The sequence below is a fragment of the Macaca mulatta genome, chromosome 5, assembly GCF_049350105.2.
Source record: "Macaca mulatta isolate MMU2019108-1 chromosome 5, T2T-MMU8v2.0, whole genome shotgun sequence".
Lineage (NCBI taxonomy): Eukaryota > Metazoa > Chordata > Mammalia > Primates > Cercopithecidae > Macaca > Macaca mulatta.
Window position 1 is genome coordinate 122,523,994 of NC_133410.1, and position 21,185 is coordinate 122,545,178.

Below are 21,185 nucleotides of genomic sequence, written 5' to 3' on the forward strand. Positions count from 1 at the left end.
GCCCATGCCTATGTCCTGAATGGTAATTGCTTAGGTTTGCTTCTAGGGTTTTTATGGTTTTAGGTCTTACATTTAAGTCTTTAATCCATCTTGAGTTAATTTTTGTGTAAGGTGTAAGAGAGGGGTCCACTTTTAGTTTTCTGCATATGGCTAGCCAGTTTTTCCAACACCATTTATTAAATAGGGAATCCTTTCCCCATTGCTTGTTTTTGCGAGGTTTGTCAAAGATCAGATGGTTGTAGATGTGTGGTATTATTTTGAGGCCTCTGTTCTGTTCCATTGGTCTATATATCTGTTTTGGTACCAGTACCATGCTGTTTTGGTTACTGTAGCCTTGTAGTAGAATTTGAAGTCAGGTAGCGTGATGCCTCCAGCTTTGTTCTTTTTGCTTAGGATTGCCTTGGCCATTTGGGTTCTTTTTGGTTCCATGTGAAGTTTAAAGTAGTTTTTTTCTAATTCTGTGAAGAAAGTCAATGGTAGCTTGATGGGGATAGCATTAAATCTATAAATTTCTTTGGGCAGTATGGCCATTTTCATGGTATTAGTTCTTCTTATCCATGAGCATGGAATGTTTTTCTGTTGGTTTGTGTGTTCTCTTATTTCGTTGAGCAGTGGTTTGTAGTTCTCCTTGAAGAGGTCCTTCACATCCTTTGTAAGTTGTATTCCTAGGTATTTTATTCTCTTTGTAGCAATTGTGAATGAGAGTTCACTCATGATTTGGCTCTCTGTTTGTCTATTATTGGTGTACAGGAATGCTTGTGATTTTTGCATATTCATTTTGTATCCTGAGACTTTGCTGAAGTTGCTTATCAGCTTAAGGAGACTTTGGGCTGAGATGATGGGGTTTTCTAAATATATAATCATGTCATCTGCAAGCAGAGACAATTTGACCTCCTCTCTTCTTATTTGAATACTCTTTATTTCTTTCTCTTGCCTGATTGCCGTGGCCAGAACTTCCAATACTATGTTGAATAGGAGTGGTGAGAGAAGGCATTCTTGTCTTGTGCTGCTTTTCAAAGGGAGTGCTTCCAGCTTTTGCCCATTCAGTATGATATTGGCTGTGGGTTTGTCATAAATGGCTCCTATTATTTTGAGATATGTTCCATCAATACCTAGTTTATTGAGAGTTTTTAGCATAAAGGGGTGTTGAATTTCATCAAAGCCTTTTTCTGCGTCTATTGAGATTATCATGTCATTTTTGTCATTGATTCTGTTTATGTGATGGCTTACGTTTATTGATTTGTGTACATTGAACCAGCCTTGCATCCCAGGGATGAAGCTGACTTGATCATGGTGGATAAACTTTTTGATGTGCTGCTGGATTTGGTTTGTCAGTCTTTTATTGAGGATTTTCGCATTGATGTTCATCAGGGATATTGGCCTGAAATTTTCTTTTTTTGTTGTGTCTCTGCCAGGTTTTGGTATCAGGATGATGTTGGCCTCATAAAATGAGTTAGGGAGGATTCCCTCTTTTTCTATTGATTGGAATAGTTTCAGAAGGAATGGTACCAGCTCCTCTTTGTACCTCTGGTAGAATTCAGCTGTGAATCCATCTTGTCCTGGGCTTTTTTTGGTTGGTAGGCTGTTAATTACTGTCTCAATTTCAGAACTTGTTATTGGTCTATTCAGGGACTCGACTTTCTCCTGGTTTAGTCTTGGGAGGGTGTATGTGTCCAGAAATTTATCCATTGCTTCTATTTGTGTAGAGGTGTTTATAGTATTCTCTGATGGTAGTTTGTATTTCTGTGGAATCAGTGGTGATATCCCTTCTATCATATTTGATTGTGTCTATTTTCTTCTTTCTTTTTTTCCTTATTAGTCTGGCTAGTGGTCTATCTATTTTGTTAATCTTTTCAGAAAAACCAGCTCCTGGATTCATTGATTTTTTTGAAGGGTTTTTCCTGTCTCTATCTCCTTCAGTTATGTTCTGATCTTATTCTTGTCTTGTCTTATTTCTTGTCTTCTGCTAGCTTTTGAATTTGTTTGCTCTTGCTTCTCTAATTCTTTTAATTGTGATGTTAGGTTGTCAATTTTAGATCTTTCCCGCTTTCTCCTGTGGGCATTTAGTGCTATAGATTTTTCTCTAAACACTGCTTTGGCTGTGTCCCAGAGATTCTGGTACATTGTGTCTTTGTTCTCACTGGTTTCAAAGAACTTATTTATTTCCGCCTTCATTTCGTTATTTACTCAATAGTCATTCAGGAGCAGGTTGTTCAGTTTCCATGTAGTTGTGTGGTTTTGAGTGAGTTTCTTACACCTGAGTTCTAATTTGATTGTACTGTGGTCAGGGAGACTGTTTGTTATGATTTCTGTTCTTTTGCATTTGCTGAGGAGTGCTGTACTTCCATTTATGTGGTCAATTTTAGAATAAGTGCGGTATAGTACTGAGAAGCATGTATATTCTGTTGATGTGGGATGGAGAGTTCTGTTGATGTAGAATGGAGAGTTAGGTGGCTTGATCCAGAGCTGAGTTCAAGTCCTGAATATCCTTGTTAATTTTCTGTCCCATTGATTTGTCTAATATTGACAGCGGAGCGTTAAAATCTCCCACTAGTATTGTGTGGACGTCTAAGTCTCTTTGTAGGTCTCTAAGAACTTGCTTTATGAATCTGGGTGCTCCTGTATTGGGTGCATATATATTTAGGATAGTTAGCTCTTCTTGTTGCATTGATCCATTTACCATTACATAATGCCCTTCTTTGTCTTTTTTGATATTTGTTGGTTTAAAGTGTGTTTTTTTCAGAGACTAGGATTGCAACTCCTGCTTTTTTTTTCTTTCCATTGGCTTGTAAATCTTCCTCCATCCCTTTATTTTGAGCCTATGTGTGTCTTCGCACATGAGATGGGTCTCCTGAATACAGCACAGTGAGGGGTCTTGACTATCAAATTTGCCAGTCTGTGTCTTTTAATTGGGGCATTTAGCCCATTTACATTTAAAGTTAATATTGTTATGTGTGAATGTGATCCTGTCATTATGATGCCAGTTGGTTATTTTGCCTGTTAGTTGATGCAGTTTCTTCATAGTGTTGATGGTCTTTACAGTTTGGTATGTTTTTGCAGTGTCTGGTACCAGTTTTTCCTTTCCATGTTTAGTGCTTCCTTCAAGAGCTCTTGTAAGGCAGCCTTGGTGGTGACAAAATCTCTCAGCCTTTGCTTGTCTGTAAAGGATTTTATTTCTCCTTTGTTTACGAAGCTCAGTTTGGCTGGATATGAAATTCTGGGTTGAAAATTCTTTTCTTTAAGGATTTTGAATATTGGTTCCCACTCTCCTCTGGCTGGTAGGGTTTCTGCAGAGAGATCTGCTATTAGTCTGATGGGCTTCCCTTTGTGGGTAACCCGACCTTTCTCTCCGGCTGCCCTTAACATTTTTTCCTTCATTTCAACCTTGGTAAATCTGAGAATTATGTGTCTTGGGGTTGCTCTTCTCGAGGAGTATCTTTGTGGTGTTCTCTGTATGTCCTGAATTTGAATGTTGCCCTGTCTTGCTAGGTTGGAGAAGTTCTGGATAATATCCTGAAGAGTGTTTTCTAACTTGGTTCCGTTCTCCCCATCACTTTCAGGTACACCAATCAAATGTAGGTTTGGTCTTTTCACATAGTCCCATATTTCTTGGAGGCTTTATTTGTTCCTTTTCATTCTTTTTTCTCTAATCTTGTCTTCATGCTTTATTTCATTAAGTTGATCTTTGATCTCTGATATCCTTTCTTCCTCTTGATCGGTTCAGCTGTTGATACTTGTGTATGCTTCATGAAGTTCTTCTGCTTTTTCAGCTCCATCAGGTCATTTATGTTCTTCTCTAAAATGGTTATTCTAGTTAGCAATTCATCTAAGCTTTTTTCAAGGTTCTTAGCTTCTTTGCGTTGGGTTAGAACATGCTCCTTTAGCTCAGAGGAGTTTGTTATTACCCATCTTCTGAAGCCTACTTCTGTCAATTCGTCAAATTCATTCTCCAGTTTTGTTCCCTTACTGGTGAGGGGCGTGATCCTTTGCAGGAGGCATTCTGGTTTTTGGAATTTTCAGCCCTTTTGCACTCGTTTTTCCTCATCTTCATGGATTCATCTACCTTTGGTCTTTGATGTTGGTGACCTTTGGATGGGGTTCTTGTGTGGACGTCCTTTTTGTTGATGTTGATGCGATTCTTTCTGTTTGTTGGTTTTCATTCTAACAGTCAGGTCCCTCTGCTGCAGGTCTGCTGGAGTTTGCTGGATGTCCACTCCAGACCCTGTTTGCCCGGGTATCACCAGCAGAGGCTGAAGAACAGCAAAGATAGATGCCTGTTCCTTCCTCTGGAAGCTTTGTCCCAGAGGGGCACCTGCCAGATGCCAGCCGCAGCTCTCCTGTATGAGGTGTCTGTTGACCTCTGCTGGGAGGTGTCTCCCAGTCAGGGGGTACAGGGGTCAGGAACCCACTTGAGGAGGCAGTCTGTCTCTTAACTGAGCTTGAGTGCTGTGCTGGGAGATCCTCTGCTCTCTTCAGAGCCGGCAGGCAGGAACATTTGAGTCTGCTGAAGCTGTGCCCACAGCTGCTCCTTCCCCCAGGTGCTCTGTCCCAGGGAGATGGGAGTTTTATCGATAAGCCCCTAACTGGAGCTGCTACCTTTCTTTCAGAGATGCCCTGCGCAGAGAGGAGGAATCTAGAGAGGCATTCTGGCTACAGCAGCTTTGTAGAGTAGTGGTGGGCACTGCCCATTTTGAACTTCCGGTGGCTTTGTTTACACTGTGAGGGGAAATCCACCTACTCAAGCCTCTGTAATGGCGAATGCCCTTCCCACTACCAAGCTGGAGCGTCCCAGGTTGACTTCAGACTTCTATGCTGGCAATGAGAATCTCAAGCCACTGGATCTTAGCTTGCTGGGCTCTCTTGGGGTGGGATCCGCTGAGCTAGACCACTTGGCTCCCTGGCTTCAGCTCTCTTTCCAGGGGAGTGAACGGTTGTGTCTCACTGGCATTCCAGGCACCACTGGGGTATGAAAGAAAACTCTTGCAGCTAGCTTGGTGTCTGCCCAAATGGCCTCCCTGTTTTGTGCTTGAAACCCAGGGCCTTGGTGATGTAGGCACCCAAGGGAATCTCCTGGTCTGCAGGTTGTGAAGACCATGGGAAAAACATAGTGTCTGGGCCAGAGTGTACCATTTCTCAAGGCACAGTCCCTCATGGCTTCCCTTGGCTAGTGGAGGGAGTTCTCTGACCCCTTGTGCTTCCTGGGTGAGGCGACACCCCACCCTGCTTTGGCTCGTCCTCCATGGGCTGCATCCACTGTCTAACCAGTTCCAATGAGATGAGCGGGTACCTCAGTTGGAAATGCAGAAATCATCCACCTTCTGCACTGATCTCCCTGGGATCTGCAGACCGGAGCTGTTCCTATTCACCTGTCTTTCCAGCCTCCGGCCACTTCTAAGTCTTTATCAGTAAAATATGAGGGTTGGACTCAGAAACTCTAAACTCCTTTCCAGACTTTCTTAACATTCTTTGATTCAATTAATTTAATAGACATTTTCTTGTAACGGGTTCCACAGATCTTCATGCAGAATCCAGTGATACACGGGCAGCCTTAACATTACTCTTGTCTTGGTTTTCATCTGCCTTTCTATCCATTGTCCACATAGTGAAATTTATGTTCTTTGGTAATCATCATTGATCTGTTATATTCTTATCTATTTAAAGCTTTATTCAACCATGAGCTTCCCCTGCCATAACATTTTTCTGGTTTCCTTTTAAGGTTACCTTGTATTCAGCTATTTAAAAAATATTTCTATGATCAACCAGTGCACTCTGAGTATTGTGTACTTTACTGGAAATTGTGTTGATGTTCCTGTAAATTTTTTTGTAATTCATATTTAATAATGAAAGGGTCTCCCATTTCTCTCTCTTAAAGTAAAACCCGTTAATGTTTATCTATTATTAAAATTAAAACTTCTACTTTTAATGGAAATTTATTCATTTTTGTGTATCTCTGCCAAACTTTTCTCTATTGATATAACCCATTATTACAGACTTTTATCTTTTTTGGATACCCTCTGAAGCCTCTTCCTTAAAAGCACCACTGGCAATAGACTCTCCTTTGAAATATTAATTCGTTAATTTTACACACGGATTTCATCAATTCTACTTTTTTACTTCTCTTTTGCAACTACATTTAGTATCATCGTATACATATAAAAATATCTCTTAATTCCTTATTCCTTCTAATTTAAATATCAAATTTCAGATGTTATTTTTTTTTCTTTTCAGCTCTACCTCCCATTCTAAGCTACAACCGAAATCCCTTCCCTATAGCATTTTCTATCGTGAACAAAACAAAATATCTTAGCCTTGTGAAGCAGTGCTCCCTAAAGGTCAATATGCATACAAATTACCTGGGGACCCTGCTAGAATGCATATTGTAACTCAGTTCTGCATCTTTAACAAACTCTCATGGAATGTTAGGGCTCCCGATTTTGGGATTATGTTTCAAGCAGGAAGGAGTTAGGGTTTTCCTGTTCATAAGTCCTATTTTAAGGCGTACTTTCACCGTGAGTTTTTTTTATTGTCGCTTAATCCTTTTAATGTGTTCCTGGGACTCTTTGATTTAGTTAACATTTGAACAGTGCTTTAGAATTCCCCAAGCATTTAAACACACAGTATCTCATTTGATACCCAGAGCAATCCTGTGTTGTAGGGTGGCTTAGGGTCCTGAAATTCAAGATTGTGCTGATAAACCTGTGGTGACAGAGTTAAGACAAGAAAAGATTTCTCCTCTGATTCTGCATCTTTCTCCAAACTCTTTCTGCTAACATCATTACCTCCCACTTCAAATGTAAAGAGAGCCCTTTTCTCTCCCATCCTGAACAAACCACTGGTTTCTAACTAGTCACATTCTCTCCCTGAGCTTATGACTATGATCAGGAGATCAGATCAAGCTTGGGCTCATGCCCATTCAAGCGGCCCATTTATGAGGTGGGTTAAGAAGACCAGCAGCCCTTCTAGAACCACATGGATTATGGAATGTCCATTTTCCCCAAATGAGGGAGGGCTGTCCCAGAAGAAGGGTGCAGGGGTTATTGGGCAGAAAAATGAACACGTATCTGCTATTTTACCTCTTGATTTCCCAGTGCATACACGCGTGCACACGCACACACACGCACTTTTGAAAACTTCCTCTCTAAACCTAATAACATTGCTCGAAAATTCACCCTCTCCCAGAGAAGAGATAGTAAAAAAATTTGTGCCCAGCCACTGTATCGAGCTACAAGGTCAAGATCGCTAGATAGTTCACAATATTCTCAATCAAGTTTAGAAATAATATTTCATGGATATATAATCATGGGGCTAAGTCATATGTTTTGCCTATTCACAATATTTAACAAAAGAAAAACCATATACTCATAATAACATCTGTGATTTTTAAAGTGCACGCAGCACACTCTATTCACCAGTTCAGAGCATAAGACACATTTTGCTGGACAGACTGGAGAGCAGGGGCCACAGTGGCCTCAGTTCCTGTGTCAGCCAATTTGTTTGACCCCAGGTTATGCTCTCAGGAAGGTTCTTCCTTGTCCAGTGTCCTCAATGGACATTACTGAGAGGGCCACCAGAGCCTGACCATCTGGGAGCTAGTTCAATTGGCAGAATTACAGGGCTTGGCATTTGCTTTAGGGATCGAGCAATCCCAGGGGTCCTAGACTTAAACTCCCTTGAAACTTAGCTCATTTAGAACTTTAGTTAGATACTAGGAGATGTGGCTCCTGGGAACCCTGTTAGTTCCCAGAAATTTAATCAAATTTTTGAACTTTATCTCAGCCAGTGTTAGTTTTCTCTTTGTAAAGGGAGCTGGAACTCAGCAAGTCTACAAAGTAAAATGGTAGATTGCAGTGGCAAAGCAGAGCTCATCTACTTCCAGTCGAGGCTGCATCAGCCAGTGATACTTTATGATGAGGGAATTGTTGCCTCTCATTTTTGGAAGAGGTCTGTGTGATCAGGCTTTCCCCATGAATCTTTTCTTCTGCACTTTCCCAATTCTTTTCCCTGGTTTGAATTAACATTACCCTGAGGCAGTAAATTCAAGTTTTGCAATTCAGCAGGGAAATAATTGGCCAAACCTCAAAAAGTCTTATATCCCTGGTTACAGGTTGAAAGATTTTATTTGCAAAATTTGTATGTTCTTTCCTTTTACACTTTCAGGGAGAACTTTACCAAAAATGGAAAAAAGTAGGCAAGACATCCTATTTTTTAACTTTTTTTTTAAAGGAAGAACTTAATTGCTATATAGCCTAAGAACCAAGGATCAATGGTTAATAATGAACCAATTATGTAGCTACCTCTAGCCAATGATTGCCACTTCTCAGCTATGGATTAAAGAGTCATCATCGCTCCAACTATCCCTCTTACTCTTAGAGTGTGTCGCTTGCAATACTCACCCACCTCTATCAAATTTTGCAGGACAGAGATCTGAGAAGGGAACCCCGGAAACAACAAATGTTCATCATAGCTATTCTCAAGTTCCTTGGTTTTTAGGTTGTTGTTTGTTTTGCTGACCATTTATTTTTATAAATGAAAATATGTTCATTTTATCTATAAACAAAAAATGTTTATTCTCCCCATTCCTCTATTTTTTTTTCCTCTGTATTGCAGAGAAATTTTATCTTCTAATGGGATATCAGTCTGCTTTCTTACTGAGAGTCACTTTGTTCTGACAGGTCTCTTAGTGGCCATCTTATTGTAGTATCTATTTCCAAAGAATGTATAGGCAGAGAAACGTCTTTAGAATCCAATGCCCTGAATTCAAGTTCTGTTTTAATAGTTGAGTAACCTTGGATAATCTTTGAGAACTCGTTTGTTTTTTCTTAATCTTGATCTAGGAAATGATCTAATAATACATTTCATGCTTTCCTTTTAACTCTATTAGGGGGACGGGTCACATATGCATCATACATGAAGATAGCTTTTCAATTGCAAATGTTCACAAAAGTTCAATTCTAGTTTAAAATAATCATATTACTGTTATTTATTTACTTCTTACTACCTTGGAATTCATGCAGTACTATTTTATTTCTTACTATAGCTCCCTCTCTTTTTTCTTATAACTTTAAGATCCTGACTGTTTTTGGATAGATCTTCCTTCCTCTATATACTTTTCTTCATTCATTGTTAGCCCTGGAAGTCAGCCAAGGTTTCCCTTCCTCACTTTTATTATGACATACCCTTTGGCAGATAGTAAAGATAAACCTCTTTTTATCGCTAAAGTTACACTTAAGTTTCTTTTTACAAGAGAGTGGTTTGGCCTGGTTCTCTAAACACTGAAAACATTATTTCCAACTACACATCAGAGTCAGGTGATTTTCTTGAGCCTTCTGGAACATGTCCTTCCTGTCCCTTAGACCCAGCTACATCCTCTGTTTTTAAATGGAAAGCACTTGGCAAATAGTTAACCCTATTTGCTTTTTGCCAGAGTCCCATTTCATTTTTTAAGTTCTGGATGCAAGTTCCAGAACTATCTGCAGCATTTTCTGAAACATCTTTTAAAACCAGATTACAATATCTCCTTTGTGCACCGTTTCTCCTTGAAGAAAATGACCAGCATTTCTATCCTTGGCTTGCTGAATGGAGTAAAATCAAAGATTTTCCAGCATCCCTGGTTCTTCTACTCTTGATAGAGTTCCCAGAATAAATCCTGCTTCTAAGTGAAAACTCTTGGATGAGAATAAGGGTTTTTAGGAGTTTTGGACTAGATTTTCTTCTTATTCCAAACCATCAGTTAGTTTATATTTAAACATAAGTGAGGCCTGAAGACTTAATGAGTTGAGAAATATTTTGGGATGCCCAGAAAGCAATGATGAAGTTCATGGAAGTATATACTTTTTAAAAATTGAAGGGAGTACTTTGTGACCAACCAGGTCACTGCTGTAGCAAAATATAAAATATGCCATGGTCAAAGCAGTGATGATTTCTTTTGGGTGGGGTTCCTAGAGATTCCAAGAAGATATCATGATATATGTGAGTGAAACATATCACCAGTGAAGTTCTGTCTGCCTGGCACTAACTTTTTACTTGACTTGAGTTGTAGGAGGAACAGACACCTTTACATATTGCCTCCCGCCTGGGTAAAACAGAAATTGTCCAGCTGCTTCTACAACATATGGCTCATCCAGATGCGGCCACTACAAATGGGTACACACCACTGCACATCTCTGCCCGGGAGGGCCAGGTGGATGTGGCGTCAGTCCTATTGGAAGCAGGAGCAGCCCACTCCTTAGCTACCAAGGTAAGGAGAATGACATGATGACAACATGGACCAAGAGGATTCCTAAGTCATGGTCGTTCTACTCTACCACATACAGAATCAAGAACGTAGATCTCCTTAGGCCTTGACTTACTTCTTTCTCTACATATTTAAGATTCATTATCTAAACGATTTAAGGGAATTGTGAGATTCCATATGTCTTCAATAAAGAGTGCTAAATTTCATTCTAATTAATGCCAATGTTTCTAGGACAGGTATCTAGTACTCTAAGATGATTTTCATAAAGCAAGGACTACTTTTTCTTCTCTTTTTATTATAAAATCTATAATATATTCTTAAGAAAAAGATAAATGAAATTCCTATATACATTGAACTGGTAATACTAATGAGGAAGAGGGTACTGCATTAGATTGGCAGTACTATATTTGTTGTGAGTTGTAGTACCAGATCGAAGCTCACTTTACTTATGCATTTTTGCAACCCTACTATTAGCCACCACTTATTTGACATTCTCATTCCCATATTAGTTTCCAACGTTACCAGCTACACTCTTGCCTGGGTATTTACAGTGTTTAAACAGAGCTGAGCTGGAAAATCACACTTCCTTAGTTGTTATTGACATCGAACAAAGAATTTGACTTATGTTCCAAGTTTCATGACAGGGCAGAGTAATTTTTCATGTGCTTTATACATGCTATTTGACATTCACAATGTGGAGATGACTTAGAATAAAACATGAATATACTCAGCTAATGAGAGCAAAACTGAGCCAGCACACGTGAATTTGTCATGGAGCAAAATAATTCCCACAAATATAACAGCGATTCAGATTAACAAAAGGACAATTTCAATTCTCTCATAATCAGTAGGCATAAGCACTGCATCCAGGGAGAGGGAAAGTTGCAAATATAAACTGAGCTAGTGATGTGGCATCTGTCCTCTTATAAGTAGGAGCAGCCCACTAGCTCTTATGGCTTATCTGGTTGCCTGTTATGACTTATCTGGTTGCCTATGGCTGTGAAAAGTACTTTGATATAAGAAATTGACAATTATTGAAGTTCTGAACTCTGAAAAGTTGAAAGGATTTTAAAAGTTCTTTAAAAAAAAAAGAAACTAAGCAACAAATGTAGTAATAACTCGAGAGATTTGGTAATTGTCTTACCAGAGGAGGGTGTAAATCATCAAAATTAAGATACATAAAATACAGAAATAGAAAATAAAACGTAGTGTCTTATCTTTCAAAGATATTTAGGATTTAAAAAATATAACTATATCCATGGTAAATTAGGGCAATAAAATAGAATAAAATGTTAAACAGCATTTTTTTTTTTTTTTTGAGTCAGAGTCTCGCTCTGTCGCCCAGGCTGGAGGGCAATGGCATGATCTTGGCTCAATACAACCTCTGCCTCCCGGGTTCAAGCGATTCTTCTGCCTCAGCCTCCTGAGTAGCTGGGACTACAGGTGCCTTCCACCACGCCTGGCTAATTTTTTTGTATTTTTAGTAGAGACGGGGTTTCACTGTGTTAGCCAGGATGGTCTCGATCTCCTGACCTCGTGACCCACCCACCTCGGCCTCCTAAAGTGCTGGGATTACAGGAGTGAGCCACTGCACCTGGCCAAACATCATTTTAAGAGTTCAGCTGACTAGGGCTGAACAGTGGTTGATTCATCATTATTAAAGCCATTTAAGTGTTTCTAAATATCAAAGGGTAAATGAAATCTTGGTGAGATTAACATAAAAGAAGAAGGTAGATGTATGACTCAAGAGATGCCTTCTGACTTTGGTTTTGTTATTCTACAGTAGATTTTATGTAGTTTTGTCTAATAATCATTTCCAAACTTATAAGAGTTGGATCACTATTCTAGCAAGACTTTAAAGATAAGGAATTTACTTTTTCTTCCTCATCACGTAGTTAGTCTCAAAGAACTCTGTTTCATCCTGAGTATCACCCTAATCATTGTGTGCCTTGAGTGGGGGGAGGAGAGCTCTAACCACAAGTGCTGGTTTATATGGACAATTCAAGAAAGAAGAAATACTTCCTACCTTTGTCCCACACTTGGAAAAAACCAGAAGATTCACTCTCTTCCAAGAATTTATTAATACCAAATGTTCAAAAAAGAAGCAAAAAGAAAAACGTCATCTCATTTAAAAATAATTTGTCTGGAGACACCGAAAGGGCAATATTGCTTCTTGGGGGATATTCTGTATTTATGATGGGGGCTTAAATGGTCCCAGGATAAGCCATAGCTTACAGCACCTAATCCAGCCATATTTGCTATGTGTTTTACAGGCCCTGGTCGGTGTTAGAATTCCCCTACTCCCACTGTAGTGCCAGAAGAGCATGTGGTTAAACTGTCTGGCCAAGAGGATGGATTTGACATCATGGTGTAGGAACTGTGCCATCCTCGAGATCTTAGTCCAGAGACTTATCTGTATTTATAAGACACTGCTAATTACAGAGTAAGGCCATTGGTTAGGCACGGAAGACACTGAATGTACACATATCAACATGTGTAGGAGAGCAGCCCTCTGAAAAAAAGCTTTAAAGCTTTGGTGTGTTTAAACTCTGGTGTTAATCAGCCCAACATCATGCCAGAAGTAGAATGTGTTTTACAAAAGCAATTGGTCTTCTAGGCAGTGTGAGTCTTCTGGGAAAGGGGACAAGTCAGGATGGGAGTTGCTTTATAATAGTGCATGTTTTTTGTTCTATAGACCATTTATCTTGCCATTTCTGCAGAAAATATGTCAATTAATTCACAAATACTTGTTTTTACTCTGGCTGCCAAAATATCCTAAAATTTAAATGAATTTGGAATTCAGGTGTTACAAAAAGGATTGCAAGAAAGAGAAGGAGGGTTGGAGAGAAGGCAGCTGTTGTTTCAAGTCTATTAATTTTAGAGGCAGGAAAAAGATTTTTTCCCCCCATTCACAAATTGCAGCCAGTTTACTGACACTAGTGGCTTTTAAAAATCCCAAACCTATAAAGTCAGATTTCGGTCTCCAAGCCCTTAAAATAAAATTTCTTTTGTTCAGTCTATCAAGCCAAACTTTTGTATGTTAAATTTTATTCTTTTTCTTTGTCCTTGTTCATGGCTAACAGATATAATGCTACCAGTATTTTTTCCAAATGAAGAATCAGTATAGTTTGCTTAATATGTTAACAGATAAAAATATTTTGTGAGGCGTTACAATAATAAATACGATTTTACTTTTTCTCACATTTTCAGAAGGGTTTTACTCCCTTGCATGTAGCCGCCAAATATGGAAGCCTGGACGTGGCAAAACTTCTCTTGCAACGCCGTGCTGCCGCAGATTCTGCAGGGAAGGTAAAGATTTTCTATACGTTATAATTATGTAACAGTCAAGGTGATAGATTAGGAGATCTGTAAAGACATTTTTCTCACTTCTCTGAAAGGAATGTGAGAGCACCTGATGAAACTATACCAAATAGACATGGTGGCGATGCCTTCCATGACCGTCCATGTACACACTGATTCAGAAAGCATTTTGAGCTGCGCCTCAAAGTCTTGTCACAACAGCCCCAGAAGTCTCTATATTAAGAAGGATCCCTGCAATGTTAATGTAGTCTTTCTTACATAGAAGTTTAGACCTTTATACATTGTGACCATCAAGATGCCCTTTGCTGGTGGTATGCTCATTTTCAATTTTAGTTATGTTTTTAATATGAAAATTATTGGGGATTTTATTTTCATTCTTTTTTCTATTGACTATATTAATTCATTAACATGAATGTAATCAGCATCAGTTTCCAGGCATCCTGGTAGCTTCAGGGCAGCTAACCCTAATTTATTAATGCTGAAACTTAAACACACCCTTTACAGAATGGCCTTACCCCGCTCCATGTTGCTGCTCATTATGACAACCAGAAGGTGGCGCTGCTGTTACTGGAGAAGGGTGCTTCCCCTCATGCCACTGCCAAGGTGAGGACCACAGAAAAGGATTTATAGACATAGGGTGTAACTATCACCTGAAAACACATGAGAATTGTCTTTTAAACACATGGTATAGTATAACTGCGACTAGTTCTGGCGCTAGTAGTTTTGGTATTGAGACCCTTTTTTTCCCCTTGTATTTCCACCAGTTGCGTCTAGAAAACCTTTTTTAAGATTTTTAAAGAGTCAGCAAATATTCAGGGGATGTGCCTGTAAACCAGTAGACATGAATCTTATTGCTAACATTCTGTGTGTTAGAGAATGAAGTCTGAATTTTGAGAAATGAGAAATAAAGTCATTATCATGTTTTCCCTTCTCTCCTATAAACCAAATGCTGTGATTAAAATGTCCTTTTATAATCTCATTCTTTCAGACTTCAAACTTCTATTTGTTTCTTTGTTTTTTTTTTTAAAATGTTTTACCTGTGTTAACTGTAGCATGGATCCCTCTAAGTCCCTAGACTCGGGGGTGGCGGGGGGGGGATTCCTTTTTGGTGTGCATCTAGCACCAAATTCCGAAACAGCTCCAACTAAGACTTGTACTTACGGACAGGGCATTTTCCACCATTCTAGTTGGCCCCTTATTAAACTGAAAATATATATGAATGTCGTATAATGCATAAAGTACTCATTGCACCTTTCATTCATTAACTCAGCACACCTATTTTGAGAACACGTCAGGGTTTATTTAAAAAATATTGATCGTAATGGGAAAATATGTATGCTATATTAGACAACATAATAAAACAACTGCCACCATTTATTTGCCAAACACTATGCCAAGCACTTTACAGCAATATCTCATAATAACCCCATGAGACTGGTATTCTAATGATCTCCATTTTGCAGATGAGAAAGTGAGATTTAAGTAGGTTAATTTTCCAAAGTTATCTGAATAATATGTGTTAGAGCTTGTACCTGGGTTTGACCTCAGGCAGACTGACTTTAGAGCTGATGCTCTTAACCACTAGGTCCTTTGTGTCCCAAAGCAATAGAAAGAGATTTATTCCATTCTATTATACAAGTATATACATATATACTCATATGCCTATTTAAATTATGCATATTGTAAATATAAAATAGGATATATACAAAAATATGTTCTGTATAATATATATTTATATATAAATATGTTATATATAATATACATATATAACTTTGTACACATACATACCTATACATCTATATATATTTATATCTTTTTGATGCCAATAAACAGTTTACAATAAAGTACTTGAACTGTCAAAAGAGGATGCCAAATGTTCATAATTATCCACAGTGTTCTTATTCCTCTTTTTTCTACAACCTCATCAATTCTACACATATTTTATGTCTTTCTTCACACTACTAGAGTAGTGTTCATATCATATTCATTTGCATATCTATGAGGTGTTTAATAACATATGTGAGTTCCCAATAAATTTGCATGAAAGAATGAAGATTGAGCAACTATGGAATAAAAATATACCTGCTCACTTAACATGGCAGCATTTTTTTTTCGTTAGCTTTCCAGGCTGACCATTCTCAACGTAGATACAAAAGACTTCTTCAGTACTCATGAGTACTTTCATTGAACTCTTATGATGTGCAAAGAAAGGATTGTAGGTACTCAATGGGAGGTAAAATTGTAAAACGTGTGTTTTCTTTCCACAAGGGACTCTCAATCTACTTGCAAGAGAAGACCTAGATTATAAATTAATGTGTATGGTTTTCCTAAAGAGACAAGCATAGCCTTGATTTCTATCCTCTACCTTGTATGGTCCTTAATCTTAGGCATGCATATACTGAGTTCAGATGATGACATAAAGCATTTCTCTACTCCAGAGTCCACAGTAGGATGGGTATTCTGGGAATGCCTCTCTAGTGTCTTTCACTTATCTGCCCCAGCCTGTCAATGAACATGAGCCCTTCATCTTTGGGGCAACTCCTAGAGGTCTCCAGATGGTAAGATCCCCATGGTAGTCTCCACTTTGGACTCTCTTTCTGCTCATTATAATGTCCCCTCTCCTCAACACGCATGGTCCTTTGGCCACGAGAACTTTGCTTCTTTCCACCAGAGTCCAGAACCTTCTCTTAGTCTTTATTGGGAGTGCTGCAATTATTTGAGTCCCAAAATGTTTCCTCTTTGTGGAGTAAGAGGCTTTTCAGATCTTGTATGTTGAGTATCTACCAGACAAACCTCCTCCATTGCCAGAATTGACACCTTCTTTGATGGTCGCTTATGTTGTTTTGCTAAAATGTCCCTTTACCTGACCTTAGTAGAGCCCATGCTGTAGGCAGGGGGGGTAATTGAGACTAAAGAAACACATTGTAGCAAAAAGAAGTTGACTAAACTTACTTGGTCCACAAAAATCTATGTGTCCGTTTTTCAATAGAGTCTATGGACACAAATACAATATTTTGAAGCATCCGGGACCTCTGATCAAACCCTGAAAAGGCTTCCAAGCTGAATTTCCTTCAGTTGCTTCAGGAGAAACATTATTTGTCAAAAATGAAAGAGACTTATTCTTGCTTAGAGAAATGGGGACAGAGTAGATAATGTAGGGTTGTGTGAGAATCAAGATTTGATGATGGCTCATAAAGAGATTTAAATTCTCAAAACACCTTTTTATTTTTTGGTACACTTTGCAGTTAGCTTTAAGGAAATAGTATGACATAAAAACACCTCTCATGTTTGATTACAGGCTCAAGCCTGTACTCCCAGCACTTTAGGGGGCCAAGGTGGGCAGATTGCTTGAGCTCATGAGTTTGAGATGAGCCTGGGCAACATGGTGAAACCCCATCTCTACCAAAAATACAAACAAAATTAGCTAGTCACAGTGGTGTGTGCCTGGAGTCCTCGGTACTTAGGAGGCTGAGGTGGGAGGATCACGAGCCCAGGAGGTGGAGGTTGCAGTGACTGAGATGGCACCACTGCACTCCAGTCTAGGTGATGGAGCCATACCTTGTCTCAACAAATAAATAAATAAATCATCTCATGGTAATCTCACAAGAAGCGCTTGATCATTATGCTGTCTTTCCCTTCAGCATGTCGCTGAGGGGAAAAGCCACAGTTAATGGCAAAGACGCTGTTGTTAATTTCTATCACACATTTCAAATGGAAAATTCTACCAGATTTGATAAAGAAAAGGAAATGAAACAATATATATTGCAGACTTACAGTTGTTCCACATTTTTTTTCTTTTAATTAAGTATGGGGTTTAGAGTTTTGTTCTTGTAAGCAGAGTATAGTTATCCTGACCCTCTCCACAAACTCCCACCCGAAATGAGTAGCCTCATATTTCTACTTTTGAAGCAGCACGTTATGAAGAAGGGGAGATCTAGGATTTGAATGGACCACAAAACTAATATAAGCTAATTTTGTTGTTGAATATATTTTAAATTAGAATTGAATCCATTAAAGACAGGGATCATGTCATGTTCACCATTGTATTCCCACACCTAGCACACTGCTTGGCATATGCTAGGCACTCAGTAATATTTGTTGAACCAGTTTAAAGTACAATCCAAACAGAAGCGTATTAGTTGGAGTATTATAATAAGATAATAGAAATAATTCCATTTGATTCTTTATGTTATAAACATATGTGAAGTGTAGCCTTGGTTCCAGATAGCACATACAATTCAAGAGCAATATTGACAAACTAGAATCAGCTCAGAACAGAACATCCTTATAAGGAGGGATCTAGAAATGGCACTTCCATCAGGAATGGTTGAAGAAATGGAGAAAATTAGCCTGGAAAACAGAATACTAAAGGTGGATATGAAAATCATCCCCAGATATTTAAAGGATGGTCATGTAGAAGAGAAACCTGGCTTACTCTATGTTGCTCTTCAGGAGAGAAGCAATATTATAAGGAGAGAGTTTTCAGCTTTGGAGCTTTGATGTCTGTATCTGTCTTACAGTAGAATGGAGTACCTTGTGACTTTTATTGTAGATATTTGGTTATTGTTGAATGGAAATGGGATGACTAAGAGTTTGGATTAACTGTAAACTCACTTTTAACTCTTCTGTTGATTAGAGATTTTTATTTCCTTTAGAGATACATATTAGAGCAATTGTTAATCTTACCCTATATGCATGTGTTTTATTTTTGTCTTTTTTAGAATGGCTATACTCCTTTACATATTGCTGCCAAGAAGAATCAAATGCAGATAGCTTCCACACTCCTGAACTATGGAGCAGAGACAAACATTGTGACAAAGCAAGGAGTAACTCCACTCCATCTGGCCTCGCAGGAGGGGCACACAGATATGGTTACCTTGCTTCTGGATAAGGGCGCCAATATCCACATGTCAACCAAGGTATTCTGTCATTTCTTGCTTCAATCAAGAGTGTTTTGGACGCATGTAAACAGTAATCAATCACAGATAGTTTGGAACAAAAAGGAGCAATATATTAAAAAGAAACAGGGATATCTTACAGATCCCAAGGACACGAAGGGAGTCAAGCCTTATGAGAGATTAGAAAACCATAAGGAAGCAAGGGAGAGAGACTCTCTGTATGGCAACATTTTGGCTTCTTGACTTTTCTATGCAAGTCAGTTCTATTCATCTCTATAGCCCCACTTTCCTTGCATCTCTGTGTGTGTCTAAAGAGGCTACCCTGTAGCTCCCAATGTTAACATCACTATAATTGCTCCAGTGTCTGTTGCTCCTCATTCTAAATTTCAGATATATATATAGAGAGAGGAAGAATGGTTCCATCTGGGGTTGTAGCTTAAACAACTGCCTCTAAGCTGGAAGGCCCATGTCCACCACCCAGGGCATTCTTTAGTCTTGCTGGGCATCTGAGGCACCTCTGGATAGTAGAGAGGAAACATAATAAAATACAGATTTTTTGAGTCAATGTAAGCCTAGCTTGAGAGGTTTGGTAGTGGTGGTGAGAAAATCTTTTTTGTTTTTTTAATAAAGCACATCAGTCATTTTAGCCTTTCTCCATGGACTGGCCTCTGTAGACCTCCACATTAATTATAATAGAATGGCAGTCAAAGATACAAGGGAAAAAATTCACATATAAAAATATACTTTTTTTACAAGTATATGTCTTTTGATACATCTATCCATCCATCTACATAAAGATCTATAGATCTATCTAACTTTCTATCTTACACTTATATACATATACTCTGCTATAGCCAGCTGCTGAGAAACACAGTATTGGAAACTGTATTTATTAAGTTAGTTTGTCATTTGGTGTCTTGATGCTTTTTGTAATACGTTATATGGGCTTAGTGAAAATTAAGTTTCTTAGCTCTTTCCACAAATATACAAATACTCTGTGTTTTCTACATGTCACTGTTAATTGCTACTTTTAAAGTATCAGTGATAAGTTGGTTTTAACGACATTCGTAAATAGGTTATGTAGCATGCATCCTTTAGGAAGAGCTATGAAACAGGCAGGTTGCCTTGAATATTTCTGCAGTCCTAGTCTATTTCTTTGTCACTCGGAAGTGTTCCTGTACATCCCCTGCCCTTACTTACTTCTCTGGCCTTTATAAAAAGTCCCCATAAATCCTTTTTTAAAGTATGATGAGAGCAAATTATAGGGTTAGTCTTCCAAAGGATAGTTGCATTTTTACAAGAATGAACACGATAAAGCCTTATAGTGAAATTCAGTGTATTAGATGGACAATTTTTACAATCTAGGGCATGGATGTCCTTGTGACTATTGACGTCATGTCATTCAGGTGGTCATTTACCCTGTTGGAGAAAAATCTGATCTTGAAGCATAGAATATTTTATTTAATATTAGTGTATGAAGGGGGCATATGTTTACTCTATTAATAACAAATAAATCTTCATTTGAAAATAAGCCAAAGAAATCCATAAACAATTCAGCAGTATTTTGAGTAGGATTAAAATTCAGATAGTTCATGAAATGGATCTTACAGTGTTTCTGATGGTGTTATTTTTAATGTATAAAAATGACAGGTACATATCTGAAATCAGTTCACTACGTCTTCCTTTATGGTATTCTTCTAAATACATTACTTTCTTTGAGAGAGTTTTAGCAGTTAACAAATATTTAATGAGTATTTTTGAGTTGCACACTCAGCAATGAAGAAAAACATTCAATTTTGAATCACAAAGTAATTTTGTTATCTTTATAACAATGATTTCAGTAGTACATTTGAGTGGTGTCCTAAACACATAGTATATTTATCACTAAAGTAAAACTTTAGTAAGTTTGTGCAGATATATCTGAATAATAATACAATATATAAAATTTACATATAAAACATATAACCTTGCCTTTTGGTTAGAATTACAAGATAAAGCAACTATAAAAATATCTCAGAGGAGAAGCAAAACTGATAAAAAACTTTCCCATTGCTTCTGAAGAAAACATATATTCTTTTCTTTTTAAGGCCAACTGATATCAATAATTTCATATTCTCCAAATGATTATTTCACATGAAGAACTATAATTTCATATTTTCATGTGAAGAACTATAATATAGAAATGATATCATTATCCAATCACCATCTATTATAAAACAAAACCAAAAAAGATCAGTTGTTGAGTCCGCCAGTGTGTCTTAGGAAATAAATTACTTTTTTTTGAAAAGAACTGCTTCAACACTTCCTATTTTCTTGATTTATTAGAAAAGTTTTTTTTTCCCCCCCAGAAACCTTTCAAACAGTGTTTTTCCTCTATTCTCACACTACCGCACAACAATCATCAACACAGAAGGCTTCTGGGACCGAATGTGTAGAGGTTTTCCCCACATACTGAGCAGCACACACCAGCTGGGTGTCCTCCAATTCAGTTCCAGCACTGTCTTATCTGGAGAGAGTGTTAGATCCCTTCAGTTGAGGGCTCAGTCCCCAAGACTGCCCTCTGCACTGACACTAATCACAAGTCTGGGCCTCTGAACTTCTGATCGACTGGCTTCAAGTTGGGGTTCCCAGGACACTCCCTTTGAGTTCCATTAACTCACTGGAGTGGCTCACAGAGCTCACAGAAACACTTACATTTACAGTGCTTACAGTTTCTTATAAAGGCTATTACA

The 21,185-nt window shown here is 38.3% G+C and overlaps 1 protein-coding gene across 44 annotated transcripts in view; it reads left to right on the forward strand.

Moving 5' to 3' along the window:
- The window catches only part of ANK2 (ankyrin 2), a 695,731-nt gene that overhangs the window by 574,902 nt on the left and 99,644 nt on the right, over window positions 1-21,185 (forward strand). For 36 of the 44 annotated variants that reach the window (XM_078002190.1, XM_015139094.3, XM_078002174.1 and 33 more), the window contains 4 exons: window positions 10,040-10,237; window positions 13,445-13,543; window positions 14,060-14,158; window positions 18,277-18,474. In XM_078002190.1, coding sequence (XP_077858316.1) covers window positions 10,040-10,237; window positions 13,445-13,543; window positions 14,060-14,158; window positions 18,277-18,474 — 594 coding nt within the window. The remainder of the gene's footprint in view (window positions 1-10,039; window positions 10,238-13,444; window positions 13,544-14,059; window positions 14,159-18,276; window positions 18,475-21,185) is intronic. The other 8 variants (XM_028848711.2, XM_028848721.2, XM_028848714.2 and 5 more) reach the window with 1 other exon arrangement.